At 41.1% G+C, this 27,127-nt stretch overlaps 1 protein-coding gene across 1 annotated transcript in view; it reads right to left on the bottom strand.

The window, feature by feature from the left end:
- Positions 1-27,127, bottom strand: part of LOC308495716 (ankyrin repeat domain-containing protein 26-like) — a 71,442-nt gene that overhangs the window by 29,364 nt on the left and 14,951 nt on the right. Inside the window, exons 5-6 of the mRNA XM_081080703.1 lie at positions 26,692-26,897; positions 25,417-25,500 (exon numbers count right to left, since the gene is read on the bottom strand). Of these exons, the coding sequence (XP_080936829.1) occupies positions 25,417-25,500; positions 26,692-26,897 (290 nt within the window). The remainder of the gene's footprint in view (positions 1-25,416; positions 25,501-26,691; positions 26,898-27,127) is intronic.

Below are 27,127 nucleotides of genomic sequence, written 5' to 3'. Positions count from 1 at the left end.
TAAAATAATATCCAGAAACTAATAGACACTATGGTGACAACAATGTGACAGCCAATCCTTGTACAAATTTAGGGGGAATGTGGGAAACCGTGCTAAGTGCTAGCAGGTGTTGTTTTGTGAAATGTTGAACCTTTGACTTCCTTGAGTGGTCTGTGCTCCCAGCAAGGCAGAAGTTCCTACTCTGAGAACACAGAACTAGACAAGGTCAGGAAGTGTGGAGCTGGCCAAAAAACAGGCCCTTGTGTATTACCTTTATTGTAACTACTAGATTGCAGACAGTTCTGTTACTTTTTGATGCCCAGAGTATATAAGCTGCAAAAATAAACTTGGGCTGAGGCATTCTACTTAGATCTGAGGCATTCTACTTAGAACTGCGGCAGTCTACTTAGAATTGCCTGCCCTCCCGATCCCATCTTTGTCTCTCTTCTATTTTTTCTCAATCCTCACTCCCCACTTCAGGGACTCTTCTTCTCGTCGGCAGGCACCGACAGGGGAAGACAAATTTGTTTTCCAATATTTGCATAACACTTTTTTTTGTGAATGGCTTGATAGAAAGGGCTTATAACGTGAATAATGTGACAACAACATCACCAGACAGGCCGTGTAAAATCAATAACTAAATACCATAGAAAGGGAGAGGACTTTCATGAAACAGTTTTAAGTTATTGTTAATCAACAATATAAAATGTAAATCACATTTTTACACGACTTGAATTAAGGAACTACCAATGTAGCGTTATTATTTTCCCCCAAAACAGCTCTTTTCTTAAATATTTACTTCAGCACTTTCTGTCGTGTTTCCCTGAAAATAAGATGTAGCTGGACCATCAGCTCTAATGCGACTTTTGGAGCAAAAATTAATATAAGACCCGGTCTTATTTTAACATAATATAAGAATGGGTCTTATGTAATATAAAATAATATCAGACCAGGTCTTATACTAATTTTTGCTCCAAAAGACACATTAGAGATGATGGTCCAGCTATGTCTTATTTTTGGGAAACACGGTATGTTTATTTCTAGGTGAGGAGTGTGTTCAGATGGTGGAAGTAGCTTGAAGTCCAACATTAATAAGGACAACATATCTGCAGTCTTATTATACTTTTCCATTTATCAAATATATAGAAAGGTGAGAAAATTATACACAAAAAAATGTATCAGCAAACTTTAATTCAAAGGATTTCAACTAGAAGGATTTTCTCATTACTGGCAGTTCTTACTAGACTACGTCTCGGAGAAAGCTCAGGTTCCACTGGGGACACCCACGGGATAGCACAGCTTAGGAGTCTGCATCCCTCCTTTAGCTAGGTAGCTCTACACGTCTCTGCTTTGGTTTGTTTTGTGTTAATTGGGGACTACTGAGGAACAGTTTGCTTTTCCCGGATGTCAAATTGTTCTTTTTTTCAATCTAGTTGTGGATGGTGCATCTCACTGGCCAATGTGGGACTTGAACCGGTTACCTTGGTGTTATGGGCACCTCGCTCCAACCACTGAGCCAACAGGCTCCCCACCAGCAGCCCAATTCCAAGCTCAACCCATTGCTTCTCACGGGTCTATGTGGGAATGGAACTGTCAACCTTGGTGTTATGAGCACAGTGCTCCAACCACTGGGCCAACCGGCTGCCCACCATGGTTCATCTCCAAGTTCAAGCCATTGTTTTCAATCTAGCGGTGGAGGGTGCAGTTCACTGGCTCATGTGGGAATCGAACCCACAACCTTGTTGTTAAGAACTTGCACTCTAACCAACTGAGGCATGTGGCCACCCTTGGTCTCTGTTTTTATATACCGTGTTTCCCCGAAAATAAGACCTAGCTAGACAATCAGCTCTAATGCATTTTGGAACAAAAATTAATTAAGACCCGGTCTTATTTTACTATGATATAAGACCGCGTATGACATATGATATGATGTGACGTGATGTGACCGGATCTTACATTAATTTTTGTTCCAAAAGACACATTAGAGCTGATTGTCCGGCTAGGTCTTATTTTTGGGTAAACACAGTAATTACACAAAAAAAATTTTCTCAAAGAACGGTACTATTCTTTGATAAAAAGAATATTTTTCAGGTCTGAAAGTCACTGATTTAGTGAAAGTCCCTAATTTTGCATAAGAGGCAACCAAGACTCACAGAGATTACATAGGTCACCTGAGGTCACCAAACCAAGGAGCTGCGGGCCAGGAATGGGATAAGTCTCCCTATTGAGGCTAGCCTGCTATGCCAGCTACTACCTCATATTCCGGAAAATTCCATCAATTTCTGAGTACAACTCAAAGAAAATGAATATGCAAAACGTTGTCATGTAGCTCAATAATGTTAAAGCATGAGAAACAAAATAGTAGCTTTCTAACTCAAGTATTATCTTTAAAGTCATTATTAAAAATAAAGACAGATTAACATCACAAGTCCTATTAGCAGTAGTCAAACACACTCAATTTATAAAGCATAAACATTTCTAAACACAGAAAAGGGAACTTGAAGGAGAAAATCATGAGTTAAAGAAAGCAAACTCAAGTTGAGGAAATTCTTCCTTAAAATGACTTGTCTTTTCCTCAGAATCAAATTTGGCTGACCAATATAAACCAACACAGGTAATATTCATGGTGGGGGTTAAGTATAGCGAAATGGGAAACACAAAACAGATTTCTCTTTACCATCTAGTGCACTTGTGTCCAACCTCACATCATCACGACTGCATCATCAGTCTTTCCAGTGTTCCCTAGTGATTTGGGACACTTATCTCTGGATCTTGACAGAGTGGGGCTTTTCCATCTCTTATTCAGCCTTGCATGATTGGGCAACCCAACGCCTCACAAGGGAACAACGTTGGCCTTTGAATGAGGGCATTGACTTTAACATAAACAATTTTCCAATTTATGAGGAAATACTGAAAACTAAACACCTCTTTCCTACCAAAAAATAATTAAAGGAAAAATGTCCACAAGCATATTCTCTCTCATTGCTTCTGCCTTTACACTCTTTCATCTTCTGATTTCTGTGGTGAAACCACTGAGAACATTTTAATTGTGCATCATGCTTAAGAATTTACAGAAGCGTTGGCCATTCACTTTCTTTTTGTACCCAGTCCTTCCTCCAGGTTCACCACTTTGAAGGACTTGGACTCCATTTAGCCGAAGGGCTGTCCGAAAATCCTTGGCTTTGTTCTCCTATGATTTATTAAGGGGAAGCTAAATGAAAACACAAGGTTGGAGCCCCATTTAGCACAGGCCTGTGCTATGTTTCTCTGCATTAAGAAGGCCACAGTTGTTAGATGTGGGAGGGGGTTGGAGATGGGGGGAAGGGTGAAGGGATTGGGGGGCGGTTGGTGACCACAGGATGGCCTCAGGGTCTTTTGAGAATTACTTTGGGGAACTTACTCAATAGTGTTTGGGGATTTTGTTGGGTGTCCGATGGACATGTGTCCTGTTTGGGAGACCACCTCAGGGATGCGGTGGATGCTTGGTCATGGCATTGTACACCAGAGACTGGACATTAATGAATGCCAACTATAAATTTATGTGTATAATGTGATGGCTCGGTGTGAGGTCGGGGTGGTGGTGGATGGGGGGAGGGGGGTTCACGTTGTGAGGGATGTAAAAATAAAATAAAACTGAAAAAAAAAAAAAGGAGGCCACAAAACACCATCAAAACCACAAACCACCCTGCATTGATCAAAATGGATATTCTTTGGAATGATGTAAACATCATGTCAAGAGAGACAACCCCTTTCTATCTCCACGATATCTACAACTCATCGGGCATCTATAGCCCAAGAAAGGATCTTCTGCTCAACACACTACGATTCCTTAAAACACCACGCATCTGTAAAAGGGAAGGAGGGTGCACTGGATGTGAAAGGGAGGCAGGATGGAGGAAAGCACAGGGACAGCCCACAGCTGCAGTTCCAGGGGGACAAGGCTGAGCCTGAAGCCCCAGCAAAGGCAGTGGCGGTGGAGGGGACGGGGTGCAGCTCCCACATCACTGCCCAGGGGAGGCTAAGTGGGGCAGCAGCAGCATCCCCCCACCCCTCTCCAGATGTAGCAGTGCTGGCACCACCAGGGACCAGTAGCAGCAGCAGAAACAATTCTCCAGTCTCACGACCACACACAGTGCTACCAGTAGACATAGGGAACCAGGTAGCAGCTCAGCGGGCTCAAGAACACGCTCCCCTCAACCACCCACTTCCCCCACCTGCTTGGTGGTGGTGACCAGAGACCCTGGAGACCTGGATGCAGTTGCAACACCCATCTCCCTGGTCACCCAGGCTTGGACTCCCACACCCACAGCTAAGTCCCCGCCCCTGGATCCCCCATACTCAAGGAGCACCTGTGGGAGAAAACAGAAATTACACTCTTGTACCATCTACTGAAAACAAAAGAAAGACCTCTAACTATATACCTGTTTAATTGTTCAAATCGAAATGTACCTACATAAGAAAGTATTCACTACTTCAAATGTGCCTGTAGAGGAACAAGCCACTCAGCAGCATGAAGAAGCAAGGTGACATGGTTAACACTGAGAGAAGATGACACTTCTCCAGAAACCAAGTCAAAGTTATGGAAGATTGTGATCTCTGTGACCGAGATTTCAAAACAGCAGTCATGCTCTCTGCTCATCACACAGAACAGCTAAGAGACTTGTAGGAGGATGACTTGAAGGTGGGCAAACTGGGCGAGCAGGGGAAGTGGGAAGGGAGACGTGGCCCGCATCCATGGCTGCGGAGGTGCAGGTGGTCCCAGGACAGAACAGAGACCACAAGAGCCAGGAGGTGGGCTCTTTCCCTGTGTCCCACAGCTCATCTCCCTGCCCAGAGAGCAGCATATCAGAGTTTGAGGCAGTCACCTCAGCTGAGACCTCCAGCTGGGCCCTAGGTAGGACAAAGGAAGTAAACACCATACCTGGGCCCCTCCCCCGACTCTCCCAATCCTACCCCCACCCTTCCAGAGACTCACGCTGGCCCCTGATCTGAGGAGTAGTGTCAGATTACAGAGGACCCATAGTGCTCAGGATCTGGGAGGACCCGGTTTGTAGCTACTGCGACCCAGGGAAGAAGCTGGGAAGTGTGTGACACTGCTGGGCTGAGAGAGAGAAGACTCCTCCATCCCCAGTCCCCACCTTCTCTGACCTGCCCAGGGCAGGGCAATTACAACTGTGGAGACATGCCCAGGGGTTAGCAGTAGGCAGCAGTCGCAGCTCTGGGCTTTCAGCAGCTCAGAAATCTCCCACCACACACGCACACATGCACGCACGCACACACACACACGGAAGGAGTGACCTAAGACTCAGGAGACCTGGGCACAGGGCTGGTTGTGTTACTCTCAGTGCGCATATGTGCAGGCAAGAGCAGAAACTGCACTGACTTTGTAGAAACTACCATCCAGACCCGATAGCCCCACTCATCTACATCTGCCGTCCCAGGGTCACTCTGGGCACCAGGTGACCGGCTCTGCCTGAACAATACACAGAGGACTCTCTGGTACAGCAGAGGACGGCCTGGAGATTACTTGGTGGGCTTAAGCCAAGACTGGCGCTGCGTTTTTTGTTTTGTTTTGTTTTTGTATCTTTGATATTTTTGCCTGTGTTGAGTGTGGGTTACTGGTTGTTTTCACACGTGAGTGTATTTGGTTTTGACTTTGTTGTTGCTGTTGTGCTTGGTGATTGGCTTTGTTCTGAAATTGCCCTACACCAGGGCCCAGCCCAAGAGTCACAAGATTCAACACCTCCTGACACCAACTCCAGACCCAACCAGAGTATTATTGGGTTTGACCTACAAGTGACACACCCAGAGGGAATTCTCTACAGGCACAAGAGCCCATAGAGGCCAAGTCTAATTGGAGTGGTCAACCCTCACGCAGCAGATCATCCACCGAGGGCAGAGCTAAGTCTCACAACTAGGCAGCCTAGGATCAACCCCACCTACTAACCAGCCAAAAGCAATGAAAGTTCAACTTTACACAGGACAATATACACAACACCAGGGTCACCTTTGGAGCACACGCACAGGAGAATAGGGAAGTGGTGCAAGTCAGATATAAAGGACACACACTACATAAGATAACCCAGCAAAGACCGAGAATCCTAGGGGATCTACCTAATACATCGAAGCAAACACGGAGAGTCAACCAGAATGGGGAAACAAAGAAACATGTCCCAAATAAAAGAACAGAAGAAACCTCCAGAATTGGAACCAAATGAAATAGAGGTAACCAATCTATCAGAGACAGAGTTCAGAACACTGACGATAAGAATGTTTAAAGAGCTTAGTGACGACATAAAGAAGGATAGAGAAATCATAATGAACAACCAGTTAGAACTAAAGAATACAACAAGTGAAATAAAGCACACGCTTGAAGGAATTACCAGTGGGTTAGAGGAGTCAGAGAATCGAATCAGCGACTCAGAAGACAAGTTAACAGTGAACACACAAGCGGACCAAAAATAAATCCACGCCTATATGGCCATTTAATCTACGACAATGGAAGCAAGAATTTACGGTGAGGTAAAGACAGTCTTTTCAATAAATGGTGCTGGGAAACCTGGACAGACACATGCAAAAAGATGAAGCTGGACCACCTCCTTACACCATATACAAGAATAAATTGAAAATGGGTCAAAAACTTAAATGTAACATCTGATACCATAAAACTCCTAGAAGACAATATAGGAAGCAACTTTACATACATTACCCGGAGTAAGATTTTTACTGATACATCCCCTTGGGCAAGGGAAGTAACAGAAAAAATAAACATATGGGATTACATCAAACTAAACATTTTTTTCACAGTAAAGGAAACCATCATTACAACAAAAAAGGGTCCTACTGAATGGGAGAAGATATCTGCCATTGATATATCCAAACTTTATTAAAAAACTCACTCAACTCAGCTCCGAAAAAACAATCAACCCAATTAAAAAATGGGCAGAGGACATGAAGAGACATTTTTCTAAAGAGGACATACAGATGGAAACAGACATATGAAGAAATGCTCAACCTCACTAACCATCAGAGAAATGCAAATAAAAACCACAATGAGATACCACCTCACCCCAGTCAAAATGGTTATCATCAATAGATCAACAAACAACAAGCGCTGGCGAGGATGTGGAGAAAAGGGAACCCTTGTGCACTGTTGGTGGGATTGCAGATTGGTGCAGCCACTATGGAAAACAGTATGGAGGTATCTCAAAAATCTGAGAATGGAACTACCTTATGACCCAGCAATTCCACTCCTAGGCATCGATCCGGAGAAATCCAAAACTCTAATTCAAAAAAATGTATGCACCCCTATGTTTATTGCAGCTCTATACACAATAGCCAAGACATGGAAACAATCAAAATGCCCATCGGTAGACGACTGGATTAAGAAACTGTGGTACATTTATACAATGGAGTATTACGCAGCCATAAAGAAGAAGGAAATCTTACCATTTGCAACAATATGTATGGACCTAGAGAACATTACGTTAAGTGAAATAAGTCAGACAGAGAAAGACAAATACCTTATGATCTCACTTATATGTGGAATCTAAAGAAAACAATAAATGAGTGAACTAATCAGAAACAGTCTCAGAGACACAGAGGAAAAACTGAAGGTTGCTAGATGGGAGGGGGGTGGGAATAAGGGGGAAGGTGAGGGGATTACAAAGCACAATCGATAACCCCAAGATTGCCATGGGGATACGAAAGTCAATTTGGTGAATGTAATCAATAATGTAAAGATTTTGTAGGGTATCTGATTACACTTGTCTCATTAGGGAGAGCACCTCAGAGATGATGTAGATGCCTGACAACTGCACTGTACACCTGAAGCTGAAGCTGAACAATAATGAATGTTAATGTTAACTACAATTGTTATACACACACACACATATACATGTATGTATATATATGTTTACAAGAAGTAGAGTACAGCCTGAGGGATAGAGGCAGTGGAAATGTAATGGCTGTATGTGATGTCAAAGGGGTCGTTGATGAGGGGAGAGGGGTCATCATTATGTGAGGCATACAAATTATAAATGTGTAACTATTACATTGTTTTGTACACCTGAAACTAATAATAAAAAAGAGTTAAAAATAATAATACTCATTCACTGAAAAAAAAGAAGACACCCAGAACTAGTTTCTGCACAGTGAAACAAACAAACCAAAAAAAATAGCACTTCTTGATGACTTTCAGGCACATATATAACACCTGTCAATCAGCAATCTGGCCCTCAGCTTAAAATAACCCAGTTCAACACAGTCGAGTCATGGCCAAAGAGAAACAGGGCTGAACTATTTTCAGCTGTAGCCCCAGCAAGAAGCTGAGTATATTATATACTATATTATATAAAATACTATATGTCAATAGTCAAAAGACATACAGTATTTACTTCTAGGGCCAAAGAGTAGCACGAACCAGGAAAAGCTTGTTCACCTGAAACTAACGACATACATTATACTTCACTTAATTTTTCAAATACAAAGGAGATAACAGACTCTCTGCCACATATTATATACTCCCCCATGAAAGAATTATTATTTCATTATCCTTTTTATGCCTACTGCTGCCTAGAGAAAAAAAAATCAAACTCACTTAAAGCCCTCCTCAATTTGACCTCTACTAACCGGTTTAAACTAATTTTCTATATTGTATGCTGCATATAAATTAGACCAATTGTTCCGAGCAGATGATTTGTGCTTTCCTTCCTGTATTCTCCATGTTGCTTAAATGTAACAAACATTTTGGAGGGTAAAACAAAACAAAGTCACAGCATGAAGAATGTCACTGAGATATAACAACACTCACAGGCAGTTCAATGAGTTCAGGAGTAAAATTAATGACCCGGAGGAGAACTTTATCAAAGAGATGGAAACTATGAAACAGAACCGAACAGAACTCCTGCTGGTCAAGAACTCAAGAATGAGTATTTTTAACAACCACGTCACACGAAGAAAACGAGTTGTGATTTAAAGACTCCCTAGCACTGCCACCTTACTCATCAATTACCCAAATGCTGTCAAGACATATAGACATAAGTGAACTTCATTTTAAAAATTCAATTATTTGCTTAATGTCCCTATTTAGAATATGTACAACTGTGAAGCAACTCATTTTAAAACACTGAAATAGATAGTGCTACGAATAAAATAAAAATTAAGGATATACTCTCTTGTTAGAAGATAACATTAACCATAAAAACAGAGACTAATCTTTCTGCAGTATTATAAGTTTGCCGAATTAATAAAAAGGATTATATCTGTTTCATTTAATAATAAACATCCATTTGTGGTTAGGTGTTTGGCCGGCCATCATTCACTTACACTTAGGGGAAGAAAAACTGGGATGCACAAAACTTTAAAATTTTTATGAATCATCTCCAACTAAAACCAATTAAGAAGCCAAAGCATCTCAAAGCATACCATTGGTTATTAGGCAATGATATTTAACATCTGTAATAAAATTTAAAGGCAAATTTTCAAGCATTTTAAATGTATCACTTTAGTTACATTTATTAAATAATAATAAATAACTCTTAACACATGAGAGCTCTAGGGACTTAAAAAAAGATTGTAAAATTTCTGTCTCCTTTCTATGCATATTAGCACACATAATTATGCCTTTTACCTCGTGTGCATTAGTCAATGAAACAACTCAAAATTTCATCAACGACAAACAAAGAAACAAAAACTCTAGACACAGACAACACTTAATGGGTGAGGGGGGAGAGAGAGAGGTAGAAGAGGGAAAAGGGGGTCAAATACATGGCGATGGAAGGAGAACTGACTCGGGATGATGAACACACAGTGAAATATATACATGATGTATTATGGAAATGTACACTTGAAACCCATATGATTTCACTAACCAATATCACCCCAATGAATATATAAGACAAAACAAAACAATATTATATCAAAGAAATAAAAAAGAAAGAAATCTGAAACGCAAGGGAAAGAAGCTAATATAACTAACCTTGGGACAGTAATACCCCATGATGTCATTTGAAGCCCGTGCGGTTGACTTAGGAATCACCAAATTTTCTCTTGGAGCAGGATTTCCACTGAGGAGTAACTCAGTATTCAAACTTCCAACACATGGTGGCTCAAGGACTCCCCTCCTAAGAGCAGTGCTGAGAAACTCCTTGGGCTGTTCCTTTGCCTGAAGATCGGTTCTAGCCTCTGCCAGTCTTTCATTAGCACTGAGAAGATTGTAAAACACAAAGCTTTGAATTTTATTTTTCCTGAATGACTTGCATTTTTTTCAAGCTGCCATAATAAATAGTAAAAGAAATTTCCCATTAAACAGCATTTTAACATTGAAAATGCGTCAGGGCAGACCTAGCATGCACAAGGATAGGTTTCAAATTATCCTAAACAAGCACATATGTTTCTATGGGGACGCCAGACTAAGAAGAAATTCAAAGTAGGGAGGGGAGGAAACGGGCTATCAGTGACATCCACGGCTTCACAGATAATACTTGCTGCCTTCTGCAATGGCTGAACCAATAAGATTCTTGAGGATTGCCATGAGACGTACATAGCAAACGAGTTTAGAATTTTTTAAAAATCCCACCAAGATATTTTCAAGCCTTTGCAGTCACCGCCCTTGGGTAGCGCCCTCATTACCCTGAGGACTGAAGTGTCATGTAGAACAACAGCCTCTGGGGGAGAAGGAGGGAGCCTGGTGGGTGACCCTACTGAACTGAAACCGCTCCGCAGGCGTGTAGCTTATAATATAACACTGTGACCAAGGCGCTGGGCGTGGGCTCTGCGCTTTCTGTCTTCCACACACCCCCTCAGGCTCACCACCTTATCTTTTTAGCCACTTCTTGGGTTATACTACCCTCACCCCTACGTTGTTAACCCTCTGCTATATTTCACATGTATGCCTTTGTGGACATCAGAAAGACTAGAAAGAAGAGCTTGTCTGAAAGCGACCTCCAGAGATAATAACACAGAGCACAATGGAGACAGTACATGTACCAAGTGCCAGAACATGCAGAGTACTTAACCCTTTGGGTTTAAGTTGTTATCTTATAATAAATAGTTACCTCATTAAAAACTATTTAGGGGAATTCTGACAAGAAATTTTATAATAAATAGCGTTGTCTAAATCATAAAGCTTCAAAAACACTTTGCTTAAAGACTGGTAGATCAGATTAACTCTATGAAAACCGCGGGAGGAAAAATACAATCATGTAAAACCAAAAATGGGGAGACATGCAAATGTCCTGAACTAACTAACATTTTAAAAGTAATTTATTCACTAACATCATTTTCCAAAATTATACTATTTAGTAAGCTTTCATTTCCTATCAATCTCGGGAATCTGCCTTGATAAAAATTATACTTTAGAGGCAAATTAATGAGCTCGATTGATTTTCTCTGACTTTGTTTGGACTTACTTGTTTAGTTTGTTTTGCAATGATGTGATAAGTTTTAATTCCTCTAGGTAGAGGTGTTCATATTCTTCCAATTCTATTTCATGAGAAGTTTTCATTTTGGAGAGTTCAGATTCCAGATATTTAATTCTGAGTATGTCCATGTCACTTACGGAAGCGCCATCATGGTCATTTAACGGGTGTACTTTTTTTTGAGATGCTGTTTGTTCCTAAAGCCAACAGAAAGGATACATTTTAAAAATAAATATAAACTGAATAATTACAGTCTATTTGTATTCTTTAGTTTTAAGTCAATGATTTGGAGGGCAATTTAAATGAAAAAAAAAAGCTGAAGTTTAAAATATTTACCATCAATACGGAATGAAATAGATCTGAATCATGAAAATATTTTGAATCATCTCATCTAACTATTCCAATAAGAGAATCAATTTTAAATTTTAAAAATTGAACAATATGACTTAATAATCTAAGAATATGGTGCATTTTATTTTCTTTATTTCCTAATAGTCTCGTTTTATATCAATTGGTCTTAAAAATCAAATGATTTTTCAGAAAGAACAAATCTCAAAGATCAACTGAGTGACAATAATGATGGGAACTGAAATATTAAAAAGGAGAAGCAGATACCACCTTAGTTCCAGAAATCTAAAAAAAATAAAATAAAAACAACTGCCGTTAAGGGGAGTAGAAGAATCACATACACTATGCATATCGAAAACGTAATTTGCAGCAAAATGAATTAAGGCGTGTTAAAAATCAATGAATTAACCTGTAAAAATAGATTTAAAAAGCTTTTTCTACTACATCCTGTCTTGCTCAGTCTTCAATATCCCAGAATTTACTGTGTTCTGCTTCACTCTTTTTTACCACATTCGTGACTATATGAATTTTGAGGTTTAATAATTTTTATCTCCACTCTTTTTATTCTCTACTTTTTCACATGACATTTGTACTCCTTTCATAGATAATAACTCCTGTTTAAGATTGATTTTCTTCAACAAGGTATAGATATCTTTTTTTAAAAAAACTTTTTAAAACAAATTTATTTTTTATAATTGGGGAACACTGTTTTTGCCAGAACCCATCAGCTCCCTGTCAAGTAACAGTTTCCAATCTAGTTGTGGGATGCGCAGCTCAGCTCCAAGTCAAATTGTTCTCTTCTATCTACTAGTTATGGGGGGTACAGCTCACTGACCCATGCGGGATTCGAACCGGCAACCTTGGTGTTATGAGCACTGCGCTCTAACCACTGAACCAACTGGCCGGCTGCCCACTGGGGGCTCAGCTCCAAGCTCCAGCCATTGTTTTCAACCTAGTTGTGGAGGGTGTAGCTAACTGGTCCATGTGGGAATCGAACCAGCGACCTTGGTTACCAAGGATTGGAACCAGCACGATGCTCTAACCATGGAGCCAACTGGCCACCCCACAGATGGAGACATTCTCAAGATGCAGTTTCCAGTTTTGCTTTGAGAGCATCATTCTGAATGAGTAAGATAGTATGATTTGGTTACGAAGGAAGTTGACTGAGAATAGTCTAACCCCAAACCAGTATCAACTTGTGAAATAAACTCAGTTGCCATAAAATGTCATCCATACTGTCGTAGAGTCTTAGAATGTGGAAACTTGAATTACTCAGAATGAAGAACAAAGAGAAAAGCACCAGGAGACTCAAAAATGTATCCTTTATTGTCATCGACTTTGCCACACAACATCTGTACTTGATTTTCTACGATTTCCTGAATGATTGGTTCATATTTTTCTTCTATAAAATGACTGTAAGTCACCTCTGAGTTGATAGTCTCTCACCTGTTCCCCATTTTAACTCTCCGTAATTTCTTACAAAGTTGTAGGGAGTTACAAGTAACTCATCTTGAGATAGTTAGGCCTCCGTCAGCTACAAATGTTTCATGGTAATTTGAATTGCTTTCAAGAAGAAATGATTCCCAAGGTTAAGGAGAAATCACATCTCACACTGTGAATGTTTAGTGAGATGATCGATACATTTTTTCAACAACAAAAAAGTGTCTTAATTCGGTAATGCTATCTTGTAATCCTCTCTTTCCACAATATACAAGAACATCCTAAACAGCAATAATAACAACAAATCTGCTGGAATTTCAGTGATACTGAGTTGGGTAGAACTGCTTTCCTGTAGATACAATGCTTATTTGGTAAGATGAGGTGAGTGGATGGATGTAGTGTTTTTAAAACATGGCTACAAATTCTTGACATTTCTCCATGAAATTCCCTCCCTTTTAATATGTGCTGGCCTTAGGATGTAACTGGATTCTAGTGCATGGAATAGGGCAGAACTGCTGTGAGAATGCTATGCCTGCGGCAGAAAATGTGATACAGCTTCCATCTGACTTTCTCTCGGGAAGCTCGCCCTGAAAACCCAGCCACCATGTTGTGCAGATGAAGAAGCCCAGGACACACAGCGAGGCCTCCTACAGATGTTCGCGCTGAGACGGCCCCAGTGGGCGTCCCGGCCAAAACCCCGCTTCAACTGCTACACGTGTGTGTAACAGCCTTTAGATGATTCTCATTCGCAGCTTCATGGCAACGCAGCTGATGCCAGGTGGAACAGAAATGAGCTAGTCTCACTGAGCTTCACTCAACTGCATTACTGGTGAACAAAACAGATGCTGTTGTGAGCCACTAGCTTTTGAGTTGGTTTCTTGAGCAGCAATGAACAACTGGCATTGATACTGATATTCAAAATGGTGTGAGGCCACAAAGAAAAGCAATCTAAAACCTGTAGGAGTGCCTTTCCTCCAGGAGGTAGGTGGAACCCGAAAGGATGTGGAGAAGAATGAGAACGACACCCACAATAGCCTCCAAGAGACGGTTATTGGGGGCTTGCGGGCCCCTAAAGAGGATGGCCACAAAGACTTCTCAGCTAGTGAAGAAAATGAGTCTGAAATCTGGATAAAAGGGGACTCTTGCTGTGAAGTAACCAAGTAAAATCCATGAGATACATGAGCTAACGAAAGACTGTGAACTGTAAAGGAACCAGGACTTATTGTGTTCAAATGTGTTTCCCATTTACAGCCTCTCCCACATGCCCTGTTGTCAAATCATGCTAAAATGAAGAAATGGCTTCTGAGTGAAGATCAAATTCGCGGTGCTCCCAGGAAGACATGATCTACGGATGAGGACAAGACTGTAAAGTCTTCCTCAAGACTTCCAAAGAGTTAAGGTGGGGCCTTAAATTCCTGGAAGGCTCTTCCGAGGAAAAGAATTTTATAGGCATGGTCCTACAACAGCTACAGGAAGCCCAAGAGCTTATCTCAAAACGATGTATGATGGTGGCTTTTCTAATGGCACGAACCCCAATAAACTCTCACGCAACTCCAAGTTTTTAGGATAATCAAGTAGCAAAAAACCACCTTGTTACCTTGGACTAATAAAAACCAAGAGAGTGAAAAATAGAGGAGGCCTGTAGGTCTTAGACATTTGGGTGGAGGAATGACGCTGAGGGATGAGCTGCAAGCACAGGTCATTTCTTATGAAAAGGACAGAACAAAGAGCTCACAGGGGACAGCAAAGGGCCATGGAGAAGCATTGGCATGATTAGGACTAAGTCCTAATCAAAGAACGGACAGCACACATCAGGCTGTATTTCAGAATTGCTATGGACTAACGTGCCTTCCACTTTCTATTTCTGCAGGGGAAACTTCAGCAGTCGAGCAGAATGTTGGGTGTGTGGGTGGTAGATAACTTGTCTCTTCCTTTCTCATGTTTTCATATTGAAAGGAATTGTCCTCAAGGGGCTTTATCCTAGAAACCAAAACCCAGGCCCTTCATCCCCATTTGCACCAGACTAAGATGGTAAAATCTTAGATTCGAACCTGAGCCTGATGCCATTAAATTGAGACTTGTGGCGAGTATTGTGTAGGGATGAGTGTATTTTCCATGTGGGGGGAACGTAAAGAATTGTGGCCAGTGGACAGATCAAGGTGGTTTTTAAATGTGTCCTTAAATTTTGAAATATTCATTGCATAAAACCACTACAATATGGGTCAACATTAGTGACTGGCTCCTAATGAACAGAATATGTTGAAAGACATTCCCTGTGAATTCCAAGACTCCTTCACAAAGGGCAACACAGCTCCTGTTGGTTATGTCTCTGAGGATCTGAACCTTGGAATCCAGCCCCGTGTTGTGGGGAGGCTCGGGCCACAATGCGAGCCGGGTGTTCAGGTGTAGGTCTTCCTGCTGTCTGCCCCAAACAAATCTTTTACTTGTTTCTGATTGATTAATTACTTCCTGAATTTTAACAGCTGTACTCTTGAAATGTTTTCTTTGGATGGGATGAAATATTTATTCCATTAATTATATATGAAGCTAAAGGTACAACTATGCATCTCAATGTGTTTCTGAGAATGTAGGATCTATGCCAAGAACAAGATTGGCACCAGTGTTTCAGAAAAGAACCGGGTCAAACAGAATCTACTTTTCAATTGCAAGATGATGGATTAGAGAGATTTCTAAAGAGGAAAGCAGATGGTCCAGGTTTCATCTTCTCCTTCCTAGACAGTGAAATCTATGGAAGAGGCTATGGATTAGGAGATAGACAAAATGAAGAAAGTTGTCCACCAAGTATCAGATCCTATTACCGACATTTGATGGAAATGGGAGTGAAAGGGAGGCACTGGGTTAAAGATTAATGTTTTGAATGAAGAAAACAAAAGGAATGAGTCGACTTTGTAAGCCTAATATCCCATCATGTCATAAGGTCACCAAGGTCTGCGGGCCACAGGCTCCATCCAGAAGCAAAACATCTCCATAGAAGTGGAATTAAAGATATTCCCCTACATTGACATTTTATTATTACATAAGGCATTTGGTAATATGTAAGATGACTGGGGAAGCGTTCTCATAACATTTGATTTGGTAATGGCGTAAGGACAGATCTATAGACCAATAAATTGGAAAAGATGATCCAAAAATTAACCCTCATATATACAGTCAAGCGATTTTTGACAAGGGTGCCGAAAAATCCAGTTGGGCATGAACAGTCTTTTGAACTAACGATACTGGGTCTACTGGATATCCACATGCAAAAGAAAAATTAAACCTCTACATCATACCATATATAAAATTATTTCAAAAGGTAAAAGCTAAAACTATAAAAGCTTTGAAGAAGCTTCATGTCTTCACGACTGGAGTTGGCAATTGTGTCTTAGATATGACAGTACCAAACAAAAGTAGATAACTGGACTTCATTAAAATAAAAAAAAAAAACTCTATGCTTTAAAGGACACCATTGAAAAACTAAAAAGGCAAGCTAATGAAAGGGAGAAATATTTGAAAATCCTATATCTGATAAGCGATTTGTATCTAGGATATATAAAGAATTCTTACAATTCAACAAGACAAAGACAAACCAATTTTAATGGGCAATGGAATTGAATAATCAGTTCTTCAAAGAAGTTATACAAATGGACAATAAGCATGTGAAAAGATAGCTCAGCATCATTAGTCATCAGAAAATACATCAAAACCACAATATGGAGCAGAGAGTTCACTAGTGGTTCCCTAGGGCTAGGAAGAGTGAGAAGGGCAGACTGGCACACGGTGAAGGCTAACAGTACACAGATACTTTCCAGGGTGATGAAAATGTTGTAAAACTGATTGTGATGATGACTGCATAAAGCTTTGAATACACTAATGTGGGAAACCGTGCTGACGTGCTAGCAGATGTTATTTTGTGAAATGTTGAACGTTTGACTTCCTTGAGTGGTTTGTGCTCCCAGCAAGGCAAAACTTGCTACTCTGAGAACACAGAACCAGACAAGGTCAGGAAGTGTGGAGCTGGCCAAAAAACAAGCCCTTGTGTATCCCAACATTGTAACTATTAGATTGCAGACAGTTCTGTTAGTTTTTTGAGGCCCAGAGTATATAAGCTGCAAAAATAAACTTGGGGTGAGTCATTCTACTTAGAACTGAGGCATTCTACTTAGAACTGCATCAGTCTACTTAGAATTGCCTGCCCCCCCTTCCCCCCTCCCCCCCCATCCCATCTTTGTCTCTCTTCTTTTTTCTCAATCCTCACTCCCTACTTCAGGGACTGTTAGTCTCGTCGGCAGGCACCGACAAGTGGCGCCCGAACAGGGACCTGAATACTGGGGATAAAGTGAAGGACACCGCAAGGAGCTGAGACGCGTCACATAAGGTAAGGGGTGCGGTGAGATACCACAGTCGGGAGTAAAAAATCATGGGACAGGGTAAAAGCAGAATGTCTTTTACTCAAATGTTAAAAAGTGTGCTAAACGGACTGGACGCCCAAGATGAGGAGGGCCTAGATGAGGAAGGCCTAGAGGAAGCCGCTCCTCGATATCATGACCCTGAAGATTATAATGGGGTGGTTCAGACAGAAACAGGTGCTAAGACAGGACATCTGAATCCTCTCCAGGCAGAGATTGATGGATTGCAGTCAGCAATTGCCTCCCTCTCTGTGCAGGTGCAGATGGTACAATCGAGGCAGGCAGAACAGACTTGCCCTCGTGATTCTCCTCTGCGTAAGGTTTTGCAAACCGCCTGCAAGTTAGGGGAAGATACTGGAGATTCTGGGTTGGCATTTCCAGTGATAGAAAGACAGGACGCACAAGGAAATCCTGTCCGAGACCATGTGCCTTTTGCATTCAAAAGTTTAAAAGAATTAAAAATGGCATGTTCTCAATATGGTCCTAATGCCCCGTTCATCCAGGCCCTGCTAGAATCACTAGCTACAGAAGCCCTGCCGCCTAGTGATTGGAAGCAACTTGCTAGGGCTTGCTTATCAGGAGGGGACTATATCTTATGGCAGTCTGACTTTGCAGAATTCTGTCAGAGTACTGCAGAGATAAATCAGACACAAAACATTCCTATCTCCTTTGATATGTTGGCAGGTGAAGGACCTTATAGAGACTTGCAAACACAATTAAATTTTGACCCGGCTGCTTATGCACAAACAAGTGCTGCCGCCAGGCGTGCATGGAAAAAGATTCCTATGCCTGGAAAACGTTCTGAGGACCTCTCTAAAATTATCCAGGGGCCTGATGAGACTTTCCAAGACTTCCTTTCGCGATTAATGCAGGCGGCTGGAAGAATTCTGGGAGACTCAGATGCCAGCATGCTGTTAGTTAAATAGCTCGCTTTTGAGAATGCTAATTCTGCATGCCAGGCTGCATTATGACCTTACAAAAATAAGAGTGACTTGTCAGATTATGTCTGGTTGTGCTCAAAAATAGGACCTTCTTATACACAGGGTCTTGCAATGGCCGCTGCTTTGCAAGGAAAGACTGTTAGAGAAATGTTATTCCAACAACAACAACAAAAGAAAATAAAGGGACAGGGCAACTGTTTTGGGTGTGGACAGCCGGGCCATATGATCAAAAACTTCCCTAATAAACAAGGTCAGCCTCAAAGGAAGGAGGGCCCAAAACAACCTGGATTATGCCCAAAATGTAAGAGAGGTAAACACTGGGCCAATGCATGCAAATCTAAGAGGGATGCCTCCGGTAATCCTCTTCTTCCAGGAAACAGGAAGAGGGGCCAGCCCCAGGCCCCGCAACAATGCTATGGGGCGCTGCCGCAGTTGGTCCCCCACCAGGGAAATCCATTCAGGAACTCTTCCGACCAACCCCAGGCAGCGCAGGATTGGACCTCAGTAGCGCCGCCTACACAGTACTAACACCTGAGATGGGAATGCGAGCTATTCCTACAGGGGTCTTTGGGCCTCTGCCTCCACAGACTGTGGGACTCATCCTAGGAAGGAGTAGTATTACCATGAAAGGGATATTGGTTGCTCCGGGAGTTGTGGATATGGATTATACAGGAGAGATCAAGATTATGACACATTCGCCTGGAGGCATTTCAGTGATCGATAAGGGCCAACGCATAGCACAATCATTAATTCCACATGTCAAACCGGGTAAAACCGCAGGCCATAAATCCCGAGGCGACGCGGGCCTGGGTTCATCAGATGCTTATTGGGTCCAGGCCATTCACCACCAGGCCAGAATTACCACTATCCATTAATGGCCGTTCCTTCATGGGCCTTTTAGACACGGGGGCCGATGTCTCTGTTTTAACTGCAGATCAGTGGCCTAGCCACTGGCCAAAGCAGCAAACAGTAACCCAATTACAAGGCATAGGACAATCTCAGTCACCAGAACAGAGCAGTGATATATTGTTGTGGAAAGATCAAGAGGGACATGAAGGATCCTTTCAACCATACACAGTGGCAGGATTGCCTGTCAATCTATGGGGCAGAGATGTCATGAGTCAGATGGGAGGTTACCTGTACAGCCCTAATCAACAGGTCACTAAGATGATGTTCCATCAGGGACTCCTGCCTAGAGATGGCTCAGGTCCCTCTGGACAAGGGAGAAAAGAGCCTATCTTTCCCTCGCCCTTACCACAAAGAGCTGGCTTGGGATATTTTTAACGGGGGTCACTACTCCTCCTGTACCCCATGCAGATGCTATCACTTGGAAAAGCGACACACCTGTTTGGGTAGAACAGTGGCCCCTATCATCAGAAAAGATACAGGCTGCAAGGTTGCTGGAACAGGAGCAACTTGATAAGGGACATATAGCACTTTCTAACTCTCCATGGAACTCTCCATATTTGTAATTAAGAAAAAATCAGGTAAATGGAGGTTGTTATAAGATTTGAGAAAAATAAATGAGACTATGGAGCTCACGGGGGCTTTACAACCAGTATTGCCTAATCCTTCTGCTATACCCAAAAACACATATAAGAGAATCCTGGCTTTAAAGGATTGTTTTTATACAATACCATTGTGCCCCAAGGACTGTAAAAGGTTTGCATTCAGTGTTCCTTCAACTAACTTACAAGAACCTATGAAGAGATATCAATGGCTGGTGCTGCCTCAAGGTATGGCTAATAGCCCTACTCTATGTCAAAAATGTGTGGCAGCAGCGTTAGAGTCTACCCCGTCTCCCCACATACAATCCTTAATCACACTCTTTGTTCTAAATTTTTTAAACCTGGATGCGCGTGGCAGATCTGCCGCAGATCGCTTCTGGCATCCTAACACTCAACAAGATTATGCCCAAGTGAGATGGCAGGATCCAGTTACTAACCAGTGGCATGGGCCAGACCCAGTCCTAATTTGGGGACAAGGGCATGTTTGTGTTTATTCACAGGACAATGGAGGTGCCCGGTGGCTGCCTGAGAGGTTGGTGCGGCTTGCTGATGAGCGTCTTCGAGATCCTGCTGGTTGCGCAGATGCCTCAGCATACTGGGCATATGTTCCTGACCCTCCCATGCTACACCCCACTGTGTGGAACGGGCCTGAAGTCATTGTTGGGACAAATGACACTAGGCTGTTAGGACATCCATTCGCTCCTGCCGTCCTACAAGCTGTTGGATTCAATCATAGCAGCTTGGGCATAGGACTCCTCATATGCTTCGCGATAATGTCAGCGTTACTGGATGTTTCCATGTGGGCAGCCAGACAATTCACTGAGACAACCAAGGACAGACTGTCATATCCCATCAGCCAGCAGGATGGAAAAACATCAGGGATAATGTTTTTATCCCTCCACCACAAGCCCATGATCCTTGCGGTGAGGAGAACAGAAAAAACAACGGATCCATCCTTTGGAGACAATGTTATAAAGAACCCTGGGAATATAGTGTCCCTGGGTTTAATCAAGCTGTTATAGATGGTTCGGAGGCCATGACACAGGTGCTGATATCCAACAAGGGACTAAGGCTGGAGTGGTTGTGGGATTATGGTATACCTCCCGGCCCCATCGACATATTTGGAAACTAGTGGGAGCAGTGGATACAGTGACTATGAGTATGGACGAGGGACGAGGCAAGGTAGAAGGCAATACCACTGCTTGTGTCAAGGCTCCATATGTGCTTATGATTGGAAATTCTAACATCACCCCTATTGACAGGGTCCAGTTTAATGTATCTTGTATACAGTGTATCCTAAGTAATAGCATCAATTGGTCAAATGACAAAAGTAGAGCTGTAGTTCTCCACCGACCCTCTTTCATTTTGGTACCTGTTAACATTTCAGGTCCTTGGTACTCGGACCTCAGAGGAGAATTCCCCTCCTTTCTAGCTCTGTTCCATTTGCTACTGCCTTTTGTAATAATCTTTGTTGGTGTTCCTCTATTCATGTGGTTTACTCCGTTGCTCAGAAAGGTAATACTCAAGGGCTTCATCGATCTCCAAACAAAGGTTCATGAGTTGAGATTATCTGCCCAGGTCCACCGTGTCGCTGACACCCGTGTATAAAGCCCCTACAATGGGTCGGCAGCCAAAGATGGGTAAGGATTTGGTAAGAATGTACATAACCTAAGACAGGAACCGTTCGCTAGAGGGATGGTCTCCTATGACGGGTAAATGGACATATCTGTACCAACCACCTAAGCCAGGCGCAACCCTTGTGTTAATTTTATATATAAAAGGGGGACCTGTGGGAAACCGTGCTGAAGTGCTAGCAGGTGTTGTTTTGTGAAATGTTGAACCTTTGACTTCCTTGAGTGGTTTGTGCTCCCAGCAAGGCAAAACTTGCTACTCTGAGAACAGAGAACCAGACAAGGTCAGGAAGTGTGGAGCTGGCCAAAAAACACACCCTTGTGTATTACCTTTATTGTAACTACTAGATTGCAGACAGTTCTGTTACTTTTTGATGCCCAGAGTATATAAGCTGCAAAAATAAACTTGGGCTGAGGCATTCTACTTAGAACTGCAGCAGTCTACTTAGAATTGCCTGCCCTCCCGATCCCATCTTTGTCTCTCTTCTTTTTTCTCAATCCTCACTCCCCACTTCAGGGACTCACTCAACTCAGCTCCAAAAAAACAATCAAACCAATTAAAAAATGGGCAGAGGACATGAAGAGACATTTATCTAAAGAGGACATACAGATGGCAAACAGACATATGAAGAAATGCTCAACCTCACTAACCATTAGAGAAATGCAAATAAAAACCACAATGAGATACCACCTCACCCCAGTCAAAATGGTTATCATCAATACATCAACAAACAACAAGCGCTGGCGAGGATGTGGAGAAAAGGGAACCCTTGTGCACTGTTGGTGGGATTGCAGATTGGTGCAGCCACTATGGAAAACAGTATGGAGGTATCTCAAAAATCTGAGAATGGAACTACCTTATGACCCAGCAATTCCACTCCTAGGCATCGATCTGGAGAAATCCAAAACTCTAATTCAAAAAATGTATGCACCCCTATGTTTATTGCAGCTCTATACACAATAGCCAAGACATGGAAACAATCAAAATGCCCATCGGTAGACGACTGGATTAAGAAACTGTGGTACATTTATACAATGGAATATTATGCAGCCATAAAGAAGAAGGAAATCTTACCATTTGCAACAATATGGATGGACCTAGAGAACATTACGTTAAGTGAAATAAGTCAGACAGAGAAAGACAAATACCTTATGATCTCACTTATATATGGAATCTAAAGAAAACAATAAATGAGTGAACTAATCAGAAACAGTCTCAGAGACACAGAGGAAAAACTGAAGGTTGCTAGATGGGAGGGGGGTGGGGATAAGGGGGAAGGTGAGGGGATTACAAAGCACAATCGATAACCCCAAGATTGCCATGGGGATACGAAAGTCAATTTGGTGAATGTAATCAATAATGTAAAGATTTTGTAGGGTATCTGATTACACTTGTCTCATTAGGGAGAGCACCTCAGAGATGATGTAGATGCCTGACAACTGCACTGTACACCGGAAGCTGAAGCTGAACAATAATGAATGTTAATGTTAACTACAATTGTTATACACACACACACATATACATGTATGTATATATATGCTTACAAGAAGTAGAATACAGCATGAGGGATAGAGGCAGTGGAAATGTAATGGCTGTATGTGATGTCAAAGGGGTCGTTGATGAGGGGAGAGGGGTCATCATTATGTGAGGCATACAAATTATAAATGTGTAACTATTACATTGTTTTGTACACCTGAAACTAATAATAAAAAAAGAGTTAAAAATAATAATACTCATTCACTGAAAAAAAAGAAGACACCCAGAACTAGTTTCTGCACAGTAAAACAAACAAACAAAAAACAATAGCACTTCTTGATGACTTTCAGGCACATATATAACACCTGTCAATCAGCAATCTGGCCCTCAGCTTAAAATAACCCAGTTCAACACAGTCGAGTCATGGCCAAAGAGAAACAGGGCTGAGCTATTTTCAGCTGTAGCCCCAGCAAGAAGCTCAGTATATTATATACTATATTATATAAAATACTATATGTCAATAGTCAAAAGACATACAGTATTTACTTCTAGGGCCAAAGATTAGCACGAAACAGGAAAAGCTTGTTCACCTGAAACTAACGACATACATTATACTTCACTTAATTTTTCAAATACAAAGGAGATAACAGACTCTCTGCCACATATTATATACTCCCCCATGAAAGAATTATTATTTCATTATCCTTTTTATACCTACTGCTGCCTAGAGAAAAAAAATCAAACTCACTTATAGCCCTCCTCAATTTGACCTCTACTAACCGGTTTAAACTAATTTTCTATATTGTATGCTGCATATAAATTAGACCAATTGTTCCGAGCAGATGATTTGTGCTTTCCTTCCTGTATTCTCCATGTTGCTTAAATGTAATAAACATTTTGGAGGGTAAAACAAAACAAAGTAACAGCATGAAGAATGTCACTGAGATATAACAACGCTCACAAGGCAGTTCAATGAGTTCAGGAGTAAAATTAATGACCCGGAGGAGAACTTTATCAAAGAGATGGAAACTATGAAACAGAACCGAACAGAACTCCTGCTGGTCAAGAACTCAAGAATGAGTATTTTTAACAACCACGTCACACGAAGAAAACGAGTTGTGATTTAAAGACTCCCTAGCACTGCCACCTTACTCATCAATTACCCAAATGCTGTCAAGACATATAGACATAAGTGAACTTCATTTTAAAAATTCAATTATTTGCTTAATGTCCCTATTTAGAATATGTACAACTGTGAAGCAACTCATTTTAAAACACTGAAATAGATAGTGCTACGAATAAAATAAAAATTAAGGATATACTCTCTTGTTAGAAGATAACTTTAACCATAAAAACAGAGACTAATCTTTCTGCAGTATTATAAGTTTGCCGAATTATTAAAAAGGATTATATCTGTTTCATTTAATAATAAACATCCATTTGTGGTTAGGTGTTTGGCCGGCCATCATTCACTTACGCTTAGGGGAAGAAAAACTGGGATGCACAAAACTTTAAAATTTTTATGAATCATCTCCAACTAAAACCAATTAAGAAGCCAAAGCATCTCAAAGCATATATTAGGCAATGATATTTAACATCTGAAATAAAATTTAAAGGCAAATTTTCAAGCATTTTAAATGTATCACTTTAGTTACATTTATTAAATAATAACAAATAACTCTTTAACACATGAGAGCTCTAGGGACTTAAAAAAAGATTGTAAAATTTCTGTCTCCTTTCTATGCATATTAGCACACATAATTATGCCTTTTACCTCGTGTGCATTAGTCAATGAAACAACTCAAAATTTCATCAACGACAAACAAAGAAACAAAAACTCTAGACACAGACAACACTTAATGGGTGAGGGGGGAGAGAGAGAGGTAGAAGAGGGAAAAAGGGGTCAAATACATGGCGATGGAAGGAGAACTGACTCGGGATGGTGAACACACAGTGAAATATATACATGATGTATTATGGAAATGTACACTTGAAACCCATATGATTTCACTAACCAATATCACCCCAATGAATATATAAGACAAAACAAAACAATATTATATCAAAGAAATAAAAAAGAAAGAAATCTGAAACCCAAGGGAAAGAAGCTAATGTAACTAACCTTGGGACAGTAATACCCCATGCTATCATTTGAAGCCCCTGCGGTTGAATTAGGAATCACCAAATTTTCTCTTGGAGCAGGATTTTCACTGAGGAGTAACTCAGTATTAAACTTCCAACACAAGGTGGCTCAAGGACTCACCTCCTAAGACCAGTGCTGAGAAACTCGTTCTGCTGTTCCTTTGCCTGAAGATCGGTTCTAGCCTCTGCCAGTCTTTCATTAGCACTGTGAAGATTGTAAATTTTTTTTTTCCTGAATGACTTGCATTTTTTTCAAGTTGCCATAATAAATAGTAAAAGAAATTTCCCATTAAACAGCATTTTAACATTGAAAATGCGTCAGGGCAGACCTACCATGCACAAGGATAGGTTTCAAATTATCCTAACAAGCACATATGTTTCTATGGGGACGCCAGACTAAGAAGAAATTCAAAGTAGGGAAGGGAGGAAACGGGCTATCAGTGACATCCACGGCTTCACAGATAATACTTGCTGCCTTCTGCAATGGCTGAACCAATAAGATTCTTGAGGATTGCCATGAGACGTACATAGCAAACGAGTTTAGAATTTTTTAAAAATCCCACCAAGATATTTTCAAGCCTTTGCAGTCACCGCCCTTGGGTAACGCCCTCATTACCCTGAGGACTGAGGTGTCATGGAGAACAACAGCCTCTGGGGGAGAAGGAGGGAGCCTGGTGGGTGACCCTACTGAACTGAAACCGCTCCGCAGGCGTGTAGCTTATAATATAACACTGTGACCAAGGCGCTGGGCGTGGGCTCTGCGCTTTCTGTCTTCCACACACCCCCTCAGGCTCACCACCTTATCTTTTTAGCCACTTCTTGGGTTATACTACCCTCACCCCTACGTTGTTAACCCTCTGCTGTATTTCACATATATGCCTTTGTGGACATCAGAAAGACTAGAAAGAAGAGCTTGTCTGAAAGCGACCTCTAGAGATAATAACACTGAGCACAATGGAGACAGTACATGTACCAAGTGCCAGAACATGCAGAGTACTTAACCCTTTGGGTTTAAGTTGTTATCTTATAATAAATAGTTACCTCATTAAAAACTATTTAGGGGAATTCTGACAAGAAATTTTATAATAAATAGCGTTGTCTAAATCATAAAGCTTCAAAAACACTTTGCTTAAAGACTGGTAGATCAGATTAACTCTATGAAAACCGCGAGAAGGAAAAATACAATCATGTAAAACCAAAAATGGGGAGAGATGCAAATGTCCTGAACTAACTAACATTTTAAAAGTAATTTATTCACTAACATCATTTTCCAAAATTATACTATTTAGTAAGCTTTCATTTCCTATCAATCTCGGGAATCTGCCTGGATAAAAATTATACTTTAGAGGCAAATTAATGAGCTCGATTGATTTTCTCTGACTTTGTTTGGACTTACTTGTTTAGTTTGTTTTGCAATGATGCGATAAGTTTTAATTCCTCTAGGTAGAGGTGTTTATATTTTTCCAATTCTATTTCATGAGAAGTTTTCACTTTGGCGATTTCAGATTCCAGATATTTAATTCTGAGTATGTCCATGTCACTTACGGAAGCGCAATCATGGTCATTTAACGGGTGTACGTTTTTTTGAGATGCTGCTTGTTCCTAAAGCCAACAGAAAGGATACATTTTAAAAATAAATATAAACTGAATAATTACAGTCTATTTGTATTCTTTAGTTTTAAGTCAATGATTTGGAGGGCAATTTAAACGTAAAAAAAAGCTGAAGTTTAAAATATTTATCATCAATACGGAATGAAATAGATCTGAATCATGAAAATATTTTGAATCATCTCATCTAACTATTCCAATAAGATAATCAATTTTAAATTTTA

The sequence above is a fragment of the Rhinolophus hipposideros genome (assembly GCF_964194185.1).
Source record: "Rhinolophus hipposideros genome assembly, contig: HAP1_SCAFFOLD_89, whole genome shotgun sequence".
Taxonomy (NCBI): Eukaryota; Metazoa; Chordata; class Mammalia; order Chiroptera; family Rhinolophidae; genus Rhinolophus; species Rhinolophus hipposideros.
Note: the sequence above shows the minus strand (reverse complement) of the source record. Positions and strands in the feature narration are given on the sequence as shown.